Source organism: Sinohyriopsis cumingii, unplaced genomic scaffold (genome assembly GCF_028554795.1).
Source record: "Sinohyriopsis cumingii isolate HCF-2022 unplaced genomic scaffold, ASM2855479v2 utg003356l, whole genome shotgun sequence".
Lineage (NCBI taxonomy): Eukaryota > Metazoa > Mollusca > Bivalvia > Unionida > Unionidae > Sinohyriopsis > Sinohyriopsis cumingii.
In genome coordinates, this window is record NW_028316466.1 from 70,416 (window position 1) to 91,886 (window position 21,471).

The following is a 21,471-nucleotide window of genomic DNA, read 5'->3' on the forward strand; positions in this document are numbered from 1 at the left end:
TCCACGTCAGATCCACAATACTTTAATATTTCTTCCTGAAAATCTCAGGAGTCCGATGCGTGAGTGAGTTACCAAGTGTAAAATGCTTCTCGTTGCTCGGTGCGCATGTTTTCGAGGTCATAGTAGTGAGCATCAGGCATGTTGATTGACTTCAGTATTTAGGCATTTGACTCAAAGGCATAGCCATGCAACTCATCGAATCTTTTAAACTGCACTTGCCTCACTTGCTTTGTTCCTTATTGTATTTCAGAAGAAAATGTTTTTCGTATCCCGAAATAGTGTGAGCCATCACCGTGGCATAACGATGACAATCTCCGTAACGTTCGATGTTACCTTGACTCCTCGTTCCGTCAATAGGGTCTAAGATCCATTGGGCAAAGTCGGCTGGCGTGTTCGGTCCCCAAAATTTTTTTCACGTTTTTTCACGTCCTCCAGGAATCTTGCAACAATAAAGGCACTGACTAAAGATAGGCTCTTAGATGCACGTCTCGCACGCTTGATGAACCAAGCAGAAATGAGGAATACGAATGCCGGTCTCTAGCATGGATACGAAATCGAAAAAGATGAAATTTCCTTTTCTTCTTTTGGTCATCTTCTTCCTCCTCCTGTGGGGTTTGGTATGTTGGTATGATACATCATTTCTTTCCTGGATTTACGTGTGCCTTGGCACTATTTGTACGTATGACTTATCAATAAGCAGAACACCATTTTAGGAGTTGACAAACACTTTTCTGCTGTGAACCTTGCATCTTCAGATATTGCTGGTAACAGGTAGGGCTGATAAAAGTGCGCTGAGAAGCTGAGCAATGCATTCCTTTTGTCCTTCGTCAAGACGCGGTTTAAAGGCCAAACATCCTGGACATTTAGATTCACAATGCTTGTGTTGCTCTCGATTGCTATACCCATAGTCACATTTCTCAAAATAATAGCCGTATTCCAGGAATGCGGTGATATTGGTAATGGCATCAAAATGTTCATCGTGATGATAGAGTGAATATATTTTCCGTCTTTGAAAGTTTTGCCTCGAAATAAAAGAGGTCCTCTCATTTCTTGAGGGTGCACTTTCAAGGTACAACGTTCAGCCAGGACCTCTTGCAATTATTTCATTTCAGGAATGTCAGCGGATGTGTCTTTGGATTGGTCGGCTTGCTGTAATAGAAGTTCTGCTTCACTTCGTTCCTTGACTCGGTCCGATTTTCTCCCAGTGTCTTGTCTATTCTACGGTGTCGTTATGTTCGGCATACGACCGTCCCACCACGATGGTATGGGTTAACACATCTCGTTTTGAGTGTTGTTAATTCGAACGATACTGTGTTTAGTGCTACGATTTTCATTCACCAATAGGACTTTTTTTGCGTCAGGTCACTTTGGGAAGAGAAACGTGTGCCATGTGCAGTGTGTCTGTTCCATCGGTGATGTAAAACTTGTTGTTGGACTGCTGAACGTGTTGAATCTTGTCGATGACTTTGGAATGTGACAATTATGATGGCCAGTTAAACGCGATCCAAACGGGTGACATCATACTGTCGTGATAAATGGAAAGTGTCAAGCGATCTTCTTCGTTGGCTCGACATTGTCGTTTCAATGTGGTTAACAAAGAATCCCACAAATCGGCGATGAATCCCTCTGCTTTCTCCAACAGTACGTCCGACTTGAAATCTTTAAATTTCACCATGTACGTGTAGCCGTGGTTATCATTTTCTGGAGGAATGTTCATTCGTCTCATGAATTTAGTAGTTCTTTCAGTGGTTACTGGGGATGGACTTTGATTTTACTTAGACACTCTGGGTCTGAATTCTGGTTCACTCATGTCCTCTTTAAAATCGCTAACATGGATTTGATAAGTCACATTTCTGCCTCTGACTCTTGCCTCATGATAGTTCTTTTCACGATGTATTTAATAGTTTTAAACGTAATAGTCCCCTTTATATCAATGTATGGTCAGTGTCCTCCATATACAAATTGTTAGTGTCTTCCCTCAAAGTATTCATTTCACTCTCAATCCTACCGGAAGGACGGAAGAGCCAACATAGATCGAACTTCTTCTCAGAACTTTGCGACGTGCCATACTAACGTTTACTTGAGAGAAGCCGAGGGACTAGTCCCCCTCATTTCGAGACAAAAGTCAAGATATTTGCTATATTTGTAAGACGAAAGGCCATTGGTCTTCATAGTGTCCACAACGTCAAAAAAAGACAAGCGTCAAAAGAGACAAGTCAATAAAACAGTTATCGTTGTCAAAAGAATTGACATTGTTATTCAGACTGCCCTAAGAAACAACAGGAGCAGGAGTAAGAGAAGGATTCCGAACAGAAAAAATAGGTACCCGCCGAAAGAAAGAACCCAGACACGTATAGAAAGAGAGGAAATGAAGAATATCAGAGAGTGAGGAAGAAGAGGAAAAACCCGTGACAGTGAACACATTCAAAAAAGAGAGAGAGTGAAATGATTAAGAGGAAGTCTATTAACTTTTTAAGGTGATGTGTTGTGAAATTGGATTGTACATTTTCACAGATATTATACTAGAAAGAAAACTTAAATTTCTTTTGGTTTTGATTGATAATTTGATTTTAATAATTAGGACTTACACTGACACACGTACATCATGGGAAAGAAAGTGATTTGTGTTTTATTTGATTTTGGCAAACATGGAGTAGTCTCTTTTCGAAAGAGCTGGGTGGCCCTGAAAAGGACCGTTGGGTATTTGGTTTTTGGTTTTTAAACGGGAGGCAATGAGCTTTAACTGCCTTATCCCTTCGCCATGGCCAAGATCTACGTCTGGATCTGTTGCTGGCGATGATTTGGTAGAAATTGCTTGGTTTGGTATCTCAGGCATAGTGGGAATGTTAACGGTATTGGAATGTTTGGCTCGGGAAGGTCTTTTTCACTTGGATCGTATTAAAGAAGTCTGATACCTTTCTTTGAGAGCCCTTAACTCTGCCAAAATGTCTAAGAGTACCGTTACCGTTTGACTTTCACCGTACACCTTCTCTCCTATACTCTATTTCTTCTCTGCTTCTTCATCTTGTTTTCTTCTTACCTATTCTTATTCTCACTGTTGCTGTCGAATGAAAAAGGCTTGTTTTGCTTCTTTCTGCTGTTGTAAAATTTTCTCTAATTCTTCTGTATGCCAAGGTACTGATACCGGAACAAATGCTTGTGAAGAGAGAAAATCTGCTAAATCCCAATTAAAATCAATCTCTTCTTGAAGTAAGACTTTGGTTGTTTTAGTAGCCGTTGCTAAGTTATCACTTCTCGTCTCCACAGCCGGTGCACCCCAATTCATCGTCTTCGTAGTTTCCGTCTTGTTCTAACTCGGACGCATTGATTCACTGCGTACAGACGCAAACTCCCCTAGATAGTGAATGTGACGGCACAGGTAGCTCTCTTCGGATTGGAAGACAAACTCCGCACTGTAACTGAATTTTGAAACGAGTGTTAGGATTGGTGAAAGAACTCATTCCGTTTCGATCCGCTCTTCCACTAAAAATGACCTTGGTTCACTTCATTCCATTCACCTGTTCTCGTCACAAGATGTGGACTAATGTAGAATCTTCCACCCTCGTATCGTCGATGGTGTTCAACCAATAATATTCCATGTGTGTTAAATCGTCATGAGCTACCACCCAGATCACGGATACGGCCTTTTGTTTACGAAGAATCTATGTGGAGAGACAATGGTGTCTGAAGAGAGTCTTAATCTAGGGTCCAGAGGTCAGACGATATTTCATGCAGATAAGATGATCCGAGCGATGCTCTCTATCTTAACTGATTGGTGTTAACAGTAAAGGCCCTTTTCAGGGTCACTCCATTGTCGATTTGTTGGTGTGATATGTTTATGTTCATACATCTATGGTTTTTTGTGTCTTATATTTATGTTCAGAAATTTATAATTTTATAATTTTTTCGGTGATAGATTTATGTTCATATATCGATGATTGTTTGTGTGATAGATTTATGTTCATAAATCTATGTTTGTGTAATATCTCTATGCTCTGTCTATGTCTCGGACCCTGTATTTAACCACGTCTTTAAGTGTATACCTCTATTGTGTCTAGAGTAACTAGTAGTCAGGTCAGCCCCTTACCATACTCTTGCAACATTCTTGCCATTATTTCCCCAGTGTCCAGTAACATGATGTCACCCTCTGCTCAATGTTTATTTGTATGTATATGTGCGCGCGTACGTTTGTGTGTGTATATGTATGTGTGCGCACGTACGTTTGTATGTGTGTGCTTGTGTGTGTTTGTTTGCATGTGTGCGCACCTACGTTTGTGTGTGTATGTATTTGTTTTTTCCTTAACAAAACATTCTTATCACTAACCACAAAAATAGTGTTTGTGTACATGTGTATGTTGCGCGCGCGTACGCTTGTGTGTATGTGTATGTGTGAGCATGTACGTTTCTGTGTGCATGTGTACGTGTGTATATTTGTATGCGTGCGCGTAAACATTTTTGTATATATTTGTTTTCCCTTAACAAAAACACTTGTCCCTAAACACAAAAAGTTGGTTTTAGTGTGTTGGCTTGTAGAATCTTTTTTTAGGTAAACTCACGTCATTATGGGGATGTTAGGTATGTGATATGGATAATTGGTGAGAGGGGGTGTTTTTATTCACGTCCATGTTTGAGGTATATAAAGTGTATCGTTCTTCATTCGTGTCATTCAACACTGAATACATGGAGATCGCTTGTAACCATATTGACAAAATGAAGACACTGGAAGGGGTAGTGGATGACCTGGGCATGGTGGAGGAGATGATTGTCAACCGGGGGTATGGTAACTGTAGCCCTCACCGTATGAAAATGGAGATCAATAATTTGAAGAAGGATAAAGAAAGGCTGAGAGAGCCCATCAAACAGGACAGGAGGAGAAGGAGGAAAAAAAGGGCATTGAACAAATGAAAACGTGAAATGAGAAAATAATGAAATAAGAGGAGAATGAGAAAAAGAAAAAAGAGGAGGAAGAGGAAAAGAAGGAGAAAGATAAGAAAATGAAGAAGACAAAACAAGTGATTAAGAAAACGAGAAGTTGGTGGAAGAGAAGAGGAGAGGATAGAAAATAGAAGAACAATAAGAAGAAATCCAAAGGCTCTTTTCATGTCTAGTATAGTGCCTCGAAAAGATATGTATTCCCTCTTTGCCATATTGATGTATTTGTGTGATATGTCTGTCTATGTCTCTAACCCTGTCTCCAACCACGCATGTATATCTATGTCTCTATTGGCTCTAGAGTAACGCATATTCAGGTCAACCCGCTGCCACACTATTCCTCCCTATTATGGTCAGCCCCTTGCAACATTGTTGCCAGTGTACAGCATCGTTACGTTACCCCTGTTCAATTCTTATTGTCTCTAGACAGTCCCAATATATTTTCCCTAGACAGTTCCAACCTATGTTCAGTCTCCCTTGTCCCGTTATAGCCCAGCCTATGTTAAACTTTCCCTTGTCCCTTATAGTCCCACCCACTGTCACACTATAGTCCAACCCACGTTAAATATCCCCATGTTAAATTCCCATATTGCCCTATAGTGCTATCCCGTTTTTCCTCATATTAACCATATTGCCCTATGCTATCCACACTCACTACTGCCGAAATAAAAATCGTGACTGGTGATTAGTTCTTTAGTGTTAAATATATGCATGCAACGTCTGCATAAATATTTGTATGCACGTGCTTAATGTGTCGGTATTTATCCATATTTAGTGCGAGACCGAGTCTGCGTCATTCGTTTCACTTAGCAGCAAAAAGTCAATTTGGGTTCGGCCATTGTGTCCATACCGGCTGTGGAAACTTTTCCTATACCCTTATATATAGAGTTAGTTTTCTCATTTCCATTTCTAGACACCCCAGATGTCTGCGTCGTTAATGCAAGTTAGTCAATTTCCTTCAAGATTTACAGTCTGTTGCAACTAAAAATGTTGCAATCGTATGGTTGGCATCTGCATTTACACCTGCCCCTCCTTTTCTAGCAATTATGAATGTCAACTTAGCTGTGCCTGGCACAATGCCATCGTTTTCGTTGGTTTTCTGATTTTCTGGTTTCTGATGCTTAACAAATTGCTTACAACAACGGTTCTGAGGATTCACTTTACACCAAACACGCATTGGAACACAACGATTAGATTATATTTCTATGTTGGGAAGACATCATGAATACAATCTACCCGATGGAGATGAACCAGATTTAGATAGCCTAAAATAGGTTATCAGCAACAATTCTGGTACTGGAAACAGCCTGGAAAACCTTCGTGTCGATGACCTGTTATCAGCTCAAAGAGAACTCATAACAAAACGGTGTATGCCTTCTTTAACACCAATGACATAAAAGACAGTTTTGTCTAAGCTGATTATGTTGTTGAAAATGTGCTAAGAGTTACAAATATAGCATAATTTCATAATGCACAGGTGGAGAGGGTGGTAGGCCATGCCCGATTTTACATCTGGGACGTAAACTTAGAAAAAGCATATACGACAAATTAAAAATACAACAACCACCACAAATAAGCCATACTAGAATTCATACATTGTTAAATGTACAAAATGAAATCAAACCCGAAACTACTTTTGGCGCGCTTACAGATCATGAGCTACTTGTTACAGAGTAATCACAGGACACACCGCTCTAGGAAGCTGCAGTACACGACCCTTACAGACTGCGAATATGAAGGATAATTGATATCAAATCATATATATCTAAAAATATTTGGCGATTTAATAAATAATGTCTCAAAACATTCAGAGGTCGACAATCACATCACTGTTGGCAAAATAGCTGACACAGGTGGAAATGACCCGAGCCAATACAGTGAAGAAATAGACGGGTAAACCAGTAGATGCTAGATTGCTTTTAAAACCTCAATCTCAACCAAGAATCTTGTAGTTAATAATTAAGGGATAGCATCAAGAGAATTGTCTAAAGGAATGCAACCCTAGTCCAGAGGCTGAAAACAATCTCCGCAAACCCTATTGTTTCAATTCGCAGCGTGCTTGGGTTCATCTAGTTTCAACATCTGAACCAGAATCCGACGGCACAAAACAATTGATAAATAATGCACTAACAATTAGCTTGCTGGGATGATAAAAATGCTGGCAGTACAAGTGGCAACATTTCTGTCCAGAATTGTGTAGTCAATAGTATAGTGCCTACTGACGAAAGCCTCCAAATCTAGCGAAGCTTGTTATCATCATAGCTGTATTATTATTCTGCGTGTAGCATGAAGTGACTGTCAGGAGAGTCTTTCTGTTCGTAACACTTTAACATGGTATATGAAATGGTTTGCCCTCTAAATGAAATGCTGTTTATTAGTCCAGTATTAAGGAGGATCGAAATGTTTACAGGATAAAACGTGTACTTAACATGGATACTTTCAGGTTGGACATTGCTCGAAACTAAGTGTTGAAAGATTATGGAGACAAACTGGATATTAAAATGAGGCCACCATGGTGAAACGTATAATTTTCTTTTCAAAATGTCAAACGACGTGATAGACTGCTGTAAAGCTGAAGTACCATGTGACAATATTCATTTCACAAGAACATTTGGTCTGCTGGCTCTATTTTGGATGAAAATATAATGGATATGATTATATAGTTAGCCAACCAGGAAAAAAGAAGTTTTCCTGCATGCTAAATGAATTACAGTCGGGAGTCATGTGTACAATGGATTAAGAAAGTTAAGGGGAAAAATGAATAATTAATATTAAGTCTCCATTTCTAAACGTTTGTTTTTAACCGTGTAGCAAGTGATGACGGCTCTACTCACCAACTTAAATGCTGACATATGCGTTGCATCTTGAGCATGTCTGTTTGGTTCTGTTTTTCAGGCATATCTAATCTAATGGGTTAGAGGTAGTCAGCTGGAGCTCTAAATGAAAGGACTTATTTTGGTCTGCGTCATTTCAAAGCTATCTTTTTATCTCATCTTTACCAACATGTGGTTCCACTTGTAAAGTTCAAATCTCTGCCGTAGTTTATACTATCCCCATTCCTACCTCTACTTTCATGTTAAAACAAACTTACCATTCTGATAATCCTTACATATCAGTAATTATTTTTCTACTACCCAACACCTAGCTGTCTCATATCCAGCACCCAGTTATAAACTATTTGTACTACTTTGCTCCTATCAACACCAAGTGGTCTACTATATACCAGCTAGGTATCTACTATCCAGTACCAGTCGTCTATTATCAGCTACCAGGTTTCTGTTATCCTCCAACCAGTGATTTACTCTCAATATTCACATGTCTACTATTCACCAATCAGTTATCCACTATCAAACACCAATTTATTTACTATCCAAAGCCTGGTAAAACACTAGCCATCATCCCGTTAAATACCATCTGCTATTGTATTGATCACTATCAATTCGCAGTTATCTTGTATCCAACGATCAATCAATTATTGTACAGTGCTATCCTCAAATCAGATATATATTATCCATCATCCTGCTATGTACTATCCAAATTATATACTCTCAACGCCTAGTGATCTGCTATCCACCAGTCATGTATGTACTATCAAATTACCCATTGCATGGTATCATTATATAGTAACCGAATAATTCAGCGCTCTGTTTTGTACTTTGCACCAACAAGTTATTAACTATCCAGCAGATACTTATCTACTATCAGAGATTAAGGATCTAATATCCAGAGCCTAGTGATCTACTATCCACCAACCTGTGCTATACTGTCCATCAGCCTATTATTTACTATCAACACAAAGTTATATACAAGCAAACCATTAACTTACTATCCACAAACCAATTACTAGTATCTGATGTCCAGTACCCAATAGTCTAATATCCACCAACCAGTTACCTAGTACAAACACTCCGTTACTATTCAACAAATAATTATGTACTATCCATTACCTGGTTAAATAATATCTATAACCCAGCGATATAATGTTCTTCAACCTGTTATTTACTAAAAAGCATCAACTAACAACACAAAGATGTATAATATCTAGCATCCAGTTACCGACGATCCAAGAAAGAGCAACATCAATATTTTGTTGACTCCCACTGTAATGTCATATCAATACTATTTTCATGTTGGAGGAACCATACGTTATAAGATTTTTTCTGACGAAAACCACATGGCAACAGGACCCTACGTTCAATATATTTAGCATTATGTCAATCATCACATTTATTTAAACCAAATAGTTACTGTGAATGCCATATAAAGAAACCAGCTCTGAGGTAGATAAAATGTATCCATTCTGCACGTTCTCTACAAATACTCCCAAATCGATGACCTATGTAATCTTTCCATTTATTTGTACCATTGTTCTTGTCATATGCCAATGCTCGCAAGAGGAAGACCTTTATACTCTTATAATTTATCTGTACAATGTTTTATCCGCACCAGGTATTCCAGGGTGTTCACATTTGTACATGTTGGTATGAAGTCACAAATCAATGCAACCAGTTATAAAAGACACTCCAGGCATTGAAATAGTTTATCCGTCAAGGGCAGTGACAAATATAATTTAAATGTCCTTTACGAACAGGTATCTGTCACATAGATACATGAGCTAAGACAGTACGATGGATAGAGATTCTCCAACACATAGACGAGTTTCAAATATCTCAATATAAAACAAATACTTTCACATAAGCCTCCGGTTGTGTTTTATCAAATAGGTCACGAGATCTGACCTGAATGTGTTATATTCTTTGTTATAGGTGCAGAGTGGCAGTTGTTTCTTTTCAAGCTGCTGAGCTAGACAATATATGTAACGCTAACAGTCACGTTTTTGCAGACAATATGCAGAAAGGACGTCAGATAATCATACAGGTAATACCTACATACGCTATTGACTCCTGCCAGAAACTTATGGAATAATCATGCACAATTTGTGCATCTTGGCATTCCATGTTTAATCTCTGGTTTCAGCATTTGCAAGGATAATAGTATGCTTGTAATTGTTCGTTCCCATACATTTAAGCATTTATTTCATTTATATGTAAAATATATTATTATTATTATTATTATTATTATTATTATTATTATTATTATTGTTATGAATTACTGGCCCTCCACATAAGATAAGGGGATCAGAATGGAAAAAAGGCTCACATGACATACGATAGTCAACGATATGATAGTACTAACGTACAATAATTTTCACCTATACATAATTCGATCCTAATGTGGTCTATCTATTTAGATTTAAATTGACCTAAGTTGTTTCAAATCCCTGCAGTAACCACACCAGCCTAACTTTATTGAAAATTATTGGACTTTGACCAAATCTGGTATGCGCTCTTTATTGATAAAATATTAAAAGGGTTAGATTTCTAGCCTTTTCTGTCCTTTTTAAAGTTCTTAAAGGAGTAATGGCCCCTGCTTTGTCCCTTTTTCTAATATTAATTTCCACATCATAACTGTACCAAGGATTGTTGGATTTTAACCAAATGATTTTATAAGCTCTACCCGACCCGACGATTTTCTGTGTTCCACAACTTCATAAGCCGGCGTTATGCCACCTGACTGCCCGTCCTCCATCATATCAAAATCGATGGCATTTGTTATTTTAGCAAACAGTTTATATGATGTAAGATCTGGGTCCATGTATCATGGTCAACATATAGATGATTAGGCCTACATATAGATGGTGCAAACTATCTGCGGATGATGGGGTTACATACGGATAATGGTGGTTTGGTAATATGGATGAATATAGCATTTATATTAATATTTACAAACAGCAGAAATTGAATATCCATCCATTTGCTTTTTCCTTTACCTATCGTGCTCTTTTTCTTATCGGTTAGTGCAGATTGTAACTTCTCTCATTATCAAGCACTCCAAAAATATTAAAGTAAACACAGTGTGAGATCTAATTATAATGTCACATAACAAAAGTGGTAGGGACATCTCTCGGTTATAGTATTTTTCTTGCAAAATGGTGGGACATTAGGCCTAACGGCAGTAATAGCAGGAATACGTTTATCCTGCCATATTCTCGTTTTAGTGCATTTTGTGGTGTGAGTGATAATGCTATTTGTTTCCATGTACATATGATTTGGTCAGATGGGTTTGAAACTCTTATAACAGTCACATTAACATGATGATTTTGCGTCAATACTTCATATGATGTCTACCAGGTTCTAAATGAGAATCTTGCAGATATGAAACTCACTCAGACCAGCATAGCAGTCTTGGTCAAAATCCATCCCTGCGTCTGCGTTGGCTCAAGAATATCAAAATGGGTTTCAACATTAAGAAAGTAGCAGACATATTCTGAATTCCTCTGTATCTTTTTTTTATCAATAGATCATGGTTGTTTATCATTAATAATAGTTATTGATTGGCGGCTATGCCACGTTTTCGGTATGCTAATATTCAATGATTTTAATTTCAGTTGAGAGCATTTTATGATGTTCAGCGCATTTCCCGGAGGTGTCAATGTGTGTTCAGCAGTAGAAATATCAGTGTCAAGACAAAACCAAAGGTGATAGATGGCCGGAAAATAACATGTAATACCCCGAATTCCAACCAACTGCCACCAGTCCAAACAGGGGAAGGTTGGTACTGATAATCATACAGTGAATGTTTCAACAGAGTGGAAGCTTGACTTTTGTTATTACAATTGTTCTTGAGGCAATGTATTGACAATTAAGTTTCAAAAAATTAAATAATTCATGCCAGCATTTATTGATACAAATGGTACAATTTCTTGACAATGTGTGGACCAAAATTGTAGTCTTTATATTTTTGGTTCGCTGTGTGGGTAGCAATTTCAGACATAGCTGAGGCAACTGAATGTTTGTAAGGAATCAATTTTAGACACCACTGATGTAACTGAATGACTGTCTTTACAGTTACAAATTAATATTAGCTCACTTCGCCTGATTTGAAGAGGACAGAACTAGTCAATGATATTTGTTTTTAAAAATCCCATGGGTCATGGGCTAGATTTAGATTTTTATATGTTAAGATCTACAATTCTTTTGCGGGGACCCATATTTTCCTACAATTTTCACACGTTTATAAATGACACATTAGCCATGTATATCATGTCCTAGACAGCTTGCAAAAAAAAAATATAGTTGTACGAGTCTCACTGTTTGAAACAAAACAATATGCTTTAAATTGTACATAGTGTTGATAATAAAAAAAATTAAAAAATGTTGTCATGATTTATGTCAATTATTTGCATGATCTAAATGCCTGATTATTTAGCTCCCTAGTGTAACTGAAGTTTTAGTCAAATTTTTCATATGCACCAATTTCTGTTTTTGTTCTACCCAAGCCAATATTTTAACTTTCGAGTCCACATTAATGGGAAACAAAACATAGTAACCACTATTGCAGCTCTGGCAGCATCATCAATAGTTTGTTAAGCTTCTTGTTCAAGATTTTGGCGTCAGTTTATATTCAAAAGATACTTGGCTTGGTTTATAATGAAGAAAATACAGTTCATTCTACACTATGATTGATCCCTCCATTGCCCTTTGGGCCAATGTCATTGAAAATGTGTATTACAGTTTTGGTTAAAGATTGGTCATTGGCTTTGAGTAAAAAAGTTAATGTGGTCAGTCATAAATAAAAATATAGTCTTTACAAATTATAACGTAAATATATATTTTCAACTTGACAGTTCATGTGAAAAGGAAATTAATTATTCATAGGTAATGAGATAATCACGTGAACAGCAAGAGACACATGCTTTGAAACGTAAGAATAATTAACAATGAAAATATGTCATTTTTGCAAATGAGACACGAAAGTGATAATTGATCATTGTCAAGTTCTAGTGAAAAATCATAAAATCCTTGAAAATCATTTTCTCGCTACACCTTATACATGGATGGTTATATCAACATGAAATGTTCAGTAAAAGATGTATTGTTGGTCCTAAAAAAAATTACCGATCAGATTTCTAATAAGGCCACCAGGGCAGCTGTCTTGACAATCTTATCTCTACTCCTCCTGAATGCATGGCTATTTCATTATTGTATTTCCACTGAAAGACTTCTTTTGATGTATGTTTAGTCCTAAATGTAAACGGTTCTGATCCACATTCAACAATACTTAATATTGTTATCATTACTGCCCTTGAAAGGAATATAAGACCAAATAAACAAAATATATATGGTTCTGATAACATTGAAAAATTGCGATTGGACGGTTTGTACGAACGTTTTTGTATTGTTTGCTTGGGTTTTTGTTGCTCTGAAACATTTCATATGAAGCATCAACTAAACAATAAACAAAAATAGGGTCGGTCGACTAAGGGCTATTGTATTTATCCTCATATCAACATGCGATTTTCACTAAACGATTTATTAGGAATGTCTAGTTATTCTCAGATGAAACATATACTAAGCTGATGTCAAATATGGCCGTCATGGGAAACAGTTTGAAAAATTGTTAATGTAACTTCTTCTGCATGGATGGATATGTCGATATGGGGTTTTCACTAAAAGACTTCTGATGATGCATAATTGACCCAAAATAAAAATGGTGTCGATCTGATGTCAAACATGGCCACCATAGGAGCCATCTTTAAAATCGCATTGCTATTTCTCCGGAATGGATGGTCACATCAAAATGGGATTTTACTAAAAGACGTTCTATGATGTCTCGCTGGTCCTAAATGAAAATGGAGCGGATTTGATTTCCAACAAGGAGACGACACTGGCCATCTTGAAACGCAGGAGCTAATTTGAAAAACTTATTATTATACAATAATATCAGATATGGTTTCAGCACTTTGCAGTTAAGATATTGAGGAAATAAGTAAAATGGAATCAGCTTGTATTCAATTGACATACAGTGCGTGTGTTTACCAGACATAGTAATTCCCCTTTTGCTCTAGTATCCTGCTAAAGAGTTTCCATTTGCTTCTACTGTTGTACCTATGTATTGTTACCAATCTATGGTCACCAACAAAACAATAGTGAAAAAGCAAAAAAAAAAACAAGTCTAGTAAAACATAATAAACAATTTAATTACAACAAATGTGACTCACTCCGAAATCGGAAACGAATCGGATTGCTTTATTCTCGCCTTATATACAATGTATATTGCGACATTATGGGTGGTTTGCTCTTCAGATAATGAAAAGGCCTATTGAAAATTTCGTTTAAAGGTCAGGGTCACTGACTGAAAACTGGTTTCCACAGCATGACATTAGTTTTACCCTAAGAAGAAGAAGAAGAAGAAGAAGAAGAAGAAAAAAGAAAAAGAAGAAGAAGAAGAAGAAGAAGAAGAAGAAGAAGAAGAAGAAAGCGATGTAATAGGAGAAATTATACTCTCTACAATGCTTTGTTTCTTGGTTTGGTTTGAGGCAGGACAGGCATGTTATGACTTTCCTTCTTGTGATCCCAAACGTAATTGATGTTTTGTGCCAAATAATTCATCATCATCATGTTCTGTTCAGTTCATTTCACAATTGCTAACTCAGTCACCTGAAAACATGGCGGGGGAACGAGTATTTTTCCATAAAAAACTTCAGCCAGTTAAGAAAGATTTTTATGTTTGTTTGAAACGCACGAGTAATTAATAAAATAGGTCTTAACCCTGATTTATGGGTTGACTAATTTTTCACCTGGCTAGTAGTTAGCAGGTGACCAATCTAAGGCCCTGTACTTTTGCATGTGGCCAGTTGCAGGCAGTGGCCAGTAGGAAGCCTTTTATTATTGCATGTGGCTTGTTGTAGGCAGTGACCAATAGAAGGCCATTTATTCATTTGTTTCAGCCATTACAAACCAACCGGTACCATCAGCACCCTTGCCCTGGATAATATCATTCACTGGTTAATTTCAAACGCAAGGCATCAGGTCCTGTCAAAACTGTGGCAATTATGCTTATCCACCTTCTAGAATACCAAATATTAAAAATATAGATATAAAAGCATAGAAGAACATTTCAAATGATTTCTCAAACATAGCTTTATAAAATTTGAATAATTTTAAGATAAAGCATTTTTTATGATGGCATTTCAAATACCGGTGTTGCGAAAAATAGAAAATGTCACATTACTTCCCAAAAAGTTCATAACGGAACTCTATGAAAGTTTACAGAAGTCATCAATGATTGAGGTTTTTCAGATATATTCACTTTACGATTATCTACTATAACAAATGCCAACTGATATTAAATCTAGACTTCCTAAAATCGTATCATCGGGATTAACGAAATTTGAAAGAAGGCATTCTGGTATGAAGGTATTAGACACTAAGTATATAACAGCCAGAGAACCATCAGCCAGTATATTACAAAAATTTAGGACTAAATATTGTGAGATGAACCTTTTGATTAGTAAATTGACTTACTTTTTTGTTTCAGTTATATATTTCGAAACGTAAATTAATGTACTATAGCGACCATTATATGTAAAGTGTGAACAAACTGTCTCCTAGTTTCCAATGGATGGATGTTTGTGTGGTATGCTAACCGAATGATACAATTATTCATTATAACATATTAGCATTTTTAACATTTCAAAATTATGTTCAGTGGAATAAGAATTAGCGGACTGAACCGTTTAGACCTTTCCGTCTATACAAATGAAACAATTTCTTCTATTAAATATGGTTACAATAAATAATTGTAAAAGTCGATATCATTTATTTTTTTTGTAAATGGATGCCTATGAGGAAAACTCATTCTAGCAGATTTTGAGCTCCCTGTCATTTCAAATAGCAATATGGCTTGCATGAAACATTTGTGACACTATCAGACAATGATTACCGAGAAACATACATTAAAATAAATTGAAGGTTTTTATCGAGAACGACTGTAAGCATTTCACTGGAGTGTGGATATGTGAATACATTAGATTTGTCTATTTTGTTAGATACATAGTGTCATTTAAACGTGAACTACATTACTAGAATGATAAGATAATATTAAAGCCGATATACTTTATTTGATATACTTATGTCAATCATACAACTATGGGACTGAAATAACAACGATATGATTACCTACAATTTGCAGACTCCTTCGTTCATTAATTCTTCGCTGACATCAGGAGATAGTGCCTTGACGACTCATATGCTCATAGGTTCTTACTCTTTTGCTTCAGTGGTAATTATATTCTAAATCAAATATATGATCTACAAGTATGGATTTTATCAGTGACCATGATTTACAATATATTTTATACTATTATTCTTTCTCAAGGGAACTAACCTCCTATAACAGGTTGATATTGAGTCTTGATACTGAAATTTTTCATGACCAATCACAAATGAAGTTACGTTTGAAAAATCGTCTCTATTTGGCTAATAGCAGAAACTCAGTTGAAGTCTCAAGCTCAAACTACAGTGTCCAGCATTTCCAGCACATATTGATACAGCAGATGTCTGGCAACACATAGAGGAGCTATTAATGTAGATCATGTGCATTTTCTATCGTGATTGTAATGTTTTGTAATATTCGTGGAAATCGGCCTTTTCTTACTGGTACGAAAATTGGATCTCATTCTCTTATGTAAAGATACAGGCAATGAATGGAGACAACTCCGTTCAGATTGTGTAAAGTCGTTGATGTAGTTACCTCCCTTGATTTCAGAAGATTGCGCAACACACACTATTTTATATTATATATTATCCAGAAAATGAATAAATTTTCAAAGCATAATTAAATTCAAGTTGGAGTGTGTATATGTGAATAAATTAGATTTGTCTATTTTGTTGGATACATAGTGTCATTTAAACGTGAAATACATTATTAGAATGATAAGATAATATTAAAGCCAATATACTTTATTTCATATACTTTTGTCAATCATACAGCTATGAAAGTGAAATAAAAATGATACGATTACCTACAATTTGCAGTCGCCTTCATTCATTAATTCTTTGCTGACATCGGTAGATAGTGCCTTAAGCAATCATAGGCCCATATGTTCTTATTGTTTTGCATCAGTGTTAATTACATTCTAAATCAAAGATATAATCTACAAGCATGGATTTTTATCAGTGACCATGATTTACAATATATTTTATACTATTATTCTTTCTCAAGGGAACTAACCTCCTATAACAGGTTGATCTTGAGTCTTGATACTGAAGTTTTTCTTGACCAATCACAAATAAAGTTGCATGTGAAAGATCGTTTTTAAGCGTCTGATAGTGGAAACACAGTTGAAGTCTCAAGCTCAAACTACAATGTCCAGCCTTTCCAGCACATCTGATACAGCAGATGTCTGGGAACACATGACATAGAGGGATTATTGTGATAGATCATATGTCTATACACGGGCTAGTATGATACAACCACATGAAATAGAGGGGCTATTATGGTAGATCATATGTCTATACACTGGCTGATATGATACACCACAGGACATACAAAGGGATATTGCGATAGATCATATGTCTATACACTGGCTAATATGGTACACCACAGGACATAGAGGGGCTATTGTGATAGATCATATGTCTATACACTGGCTAATATGGTACACCACAGGACATAGAGGGGCTATTGTGATAGATCACATGTCTATACACGGGCTATTATGGTACACCACTGGACATAAAGTGGCTATTGTGATAGATTATATGTCTATACACGGGCTTATATGGTACACCACATGACATTGATATGCCTTGAACAATGGCTGACATGGTACACATCACATAAATATGTCTTATATCATGGATGATATAGGGACAGATATGGTACATCACATGACACGGATGTGACTCATACATTGAGTGGTTTGGTACATTTCACGACATCTATATGCATTTCTTGGTATGGTACATCCCATAAACAGGAATGTCTGATATATAATGAATGTGCTTTATACAGGAGCGGATATGGTATGACATATACAACAACTGATATAATACACTATATGATATCGATGTGCATTATTCAGGGTTATTATGGTAGATCAGTTGACATATGGATATGCTCTATGCAGTAAATACGGATATATATATATATATATATATATATATATATATATATATATATATATATATATATATATATATATATATATATATATATATATATGTACAGGAGATACGGATATATATATATATATATATATATATATATATATATATATATATATATATATATATATATATATATATATATATATATATATATATATATATATATATATATATATATATATATATATATATATATATATATATATATATATATATATATATATATATATTTTATTCAGGAGATATGGATATATGTATGCATTTACCAGGCTATATGGATATATATATATATTCTATACACCAGATATGAATATAAATATAGACTGTATACAGGTGATATGGAAATATTTATGCTAGTACAGGATATATGGATATAGATATATTTTATACAGCATATATGGATCTAGATATGCTTTATATATATATATATATAGCATACAGGATATATGGACGTATATATGTGTCATGCAGGATATATGGATGTAGATATATTTTATGCATGAGATATGGACGTAAATATGCTTTATACAGGATATATGGCTATGTATATATTTTGTACAGGAGATATGGATGTAGAAATGCTTTTACAGGATATATATATATATATATATATATATATATATATATATATATATATATATATATATATATATATATTATGCATTAGATATGGACGTAAATATGCTTTATACAGGAGATATGGATATAGTTATGCTTTATACAGGTGTTATGAATATATATATATATATGCTAATGAGGTTATCTTACATCGGAATGGTAGATTCTGTCATCACTCAGGAGTCTGTATTTCTGATCCAACTTTGATCAAACGTGGAGCATATGCTTATGTCAACTTCAGTATCGGATGAGTTCAATAAACTTTATCGCAATGAAATCAGGATATTTTACAACGTTGGTTGTATAAATGATTATAGAAATGGATGTGACATAGAATTTCATTTAAACTTAGTTAGAATAAGGAATGTGAGAGAAAGAGTATTCCATGTCACTCTAATGTGTATGCTACCTATTAGTCCATGTTACCTGATAAGTATGGTTATGGTAAATATCTGTCCATATAAAACCACGTTAGAACAACACTTACACAATGTATTCTTCCATGTGATCTTAAAATAAGGTTTATGAGACAGCTTCTAAGTTTCTATATTAAGAATAATGCTTATGAGACATAGTACTGTATCCCATGTTGCACAACAATTAGCAAGGCTTCTGCGACACAATATTCCAAGTTTCCCTTTTTTGAACATAGCTTGTGAGACAGTATTTCAGTATACCCTTGTTAGAACAAAACTCATAACACAGTGTGTCATTTGATCCGTATTATAACAAGGCTTAGGAAACAATGTTTTGTATCCCGGTATGAACAAGTCCTCTTATAATTTACAGTTTTCGTGTGTCCCTAGTTTGTAAAACCTGTGAGACATGGTTTTCAAAGTTTTCCTAGTTAAAATGTTGCTTATAATACACAGTATTCAAAGTTTCCTTATTTAGAATAAGACTTGTCATGAGACAATTGCAAGTGTACCTATTTTGAATACTGCCATATCTTGTCTAATTACCTATCCGATCAGTATTCCTTATTTCTTTGGTTAGGATAAGGCTTATGTAACATTATTTTATGTTGTCTATCTAGTTAGAATACAATTTATAAGACACAATATTCGCAGATGCTCTTGTTTGAATAAAACTTGTAACTTGTCTGATTTTTCTTCAGATCATATTGTGATGAATTTTTCTCTGTTGCACATATCGAGGAGCATTTGGGACACTTTCGTCATCGTCGTCTACTGCAGTGTCCACACATCGTAAGTAGCTTTATGTCAGCTAGTTTATTTTTTTTGACCACGTCACCTTAAAAAAAAACAAAAAAACATATATGTGCCCTTTTACTAACAACAGCCCTTCTAGGCTGAGTAAATTGTTGTATTATGGGACGTGAACATAACAGATCACCTGTTTCTTACACGTGGGTGCTAACAATATATAAATTCTGGAGCGGCCATAAAAATACAGTAGCAGTGAGGATGTACACCCATACTGATTTGGGGAGTTGGAGTCATGCCCATTTTCCAGCCCTATTTATCCTGTTTGTGTTTATCCGTCCAGAAAAAGAAATTATTGTGAAGTTGTCAAAGGTAGTCCAACTATCCGCTTGCATGTGTAATATACCACAATATAATCCAGGTATATTTTGACTGCCCCTTGTGGCTAACTCTGCAGCCTTGTTTCATTTTTTCCTACTAACAGTTGCACCCAAATAGCTCTAACCCCACTCTAATGGATCTATAAGAATTCAGGTACCAAAGTGAGGACACACGCATGTATTCATGAATAGGACGAAATACCGTCGTTTAAACCAGCAAGAAACACCTATCTGTCAACATATTATGTATACAATTCATGCATGTATTCATACAAAGAATCAAATACCATTGAATAAACCAGTACTGCACACTCAACTGTCAAAATACCAAGCAGATCATCCATGCATTCATTCATGTTTTTGTGGGTCTCAAGTAAACAGCACAGTATAGGCTATACATGACGACCAATATGACTGGTGGAGTAAGAAGCTGGGGAAAACCATGGACGAACCACCGACCCGCTGCAGGTTACTAGCAAGCTTTCTCACAGTAACGCACACATGTGAAAATTTCATGCAGATAACCGTGCATGTATTCATGAGTAAGATCATATAACAGTGTGTGTACAACTCATGCTCTCCTCACTGTGGACATATCAAACAGATGCACGTGAATGCATTCATGAGCAGGGTCATACAGCATTGCCTAAAAAAAAAAACGCACAAATAATTGTGAACGTATTATGCAGATATACATGTATGAATTGTTACAATTAAATGGTCTTACATTTAATAACAGAACAGATCGGAAGCAAACCAGTTTTGTAAAATTCAAGAAATAATTTATTTTCATAGAATACAAAGTGAAAATTTACAAAGAACTAACAGTACTGCGAAATAAATCCAAGTATTTATAAACATTCTATCACAAAGAAAAAGAGTATAGATTATTCTGAAATAATTCCAGTAGTGTTCCAAATACATTCCAACCTTGAACGTTTTGATGTCCCCAAACAAATAAACTGTCAATTACGCCAAACTTCTACTCTCAATGTTGGACAAAAGACAACTATGCTATCCAAAATAAATTGCTATAGCATATAACCATGGGAAATCTAGCACACAACACCAATTCGATATGCATAACAATATTCATGAGTAGGATAATATACACCATTGTGTATACTAGTAACACACACAAAATTGTGAACATAACATGCAGATAAAACATGCAAGTATTCGAACTGCTGTAGGATTAACGACATATTTTCAGCACATAATAGGCTTTACATGTTAGCCACTATGACTGGTGGAAAGTTCCTGGGAAAACACCGGTAAGAACCACGGAGCTATAGGAAGCTACTGGCAACCTTTATCACGTACCCAATTTAGCCGAGTCAGAGTTTCAAACCCAACTGGACA

At 35.8% G+C, this 21,471-nt stretch overlaps 1 protein-coding gene across 1 annotated transcript in view; it reads left to right on the top strand.

Annotated features, from left to right (window-relative positions):
* Positions 1-21,471, top strand: part of LOC149769644 (hepatocyte growth factor receptor-like) — a 167,868-nt gene that overhangs the window by 60,769 nt on the left and 85,628 nt on the right. The window contains exons 5-7 of the mRNA XM_089949788.1: positions 9,699-9,810; positions 11,381-11,543; positions 19,681-19,771. Coding sequence (XP_089805914.1) covers positions 9,699-9,810; positions 11,381-11,543; positions 19,681-19,771 — 366 coding nt within the window. The remainder of the gene's footprint in view (positions 1-9,698; positions 9,811-11,380; positions 11,544-19,680; positions 19,772-21,471) is intronic.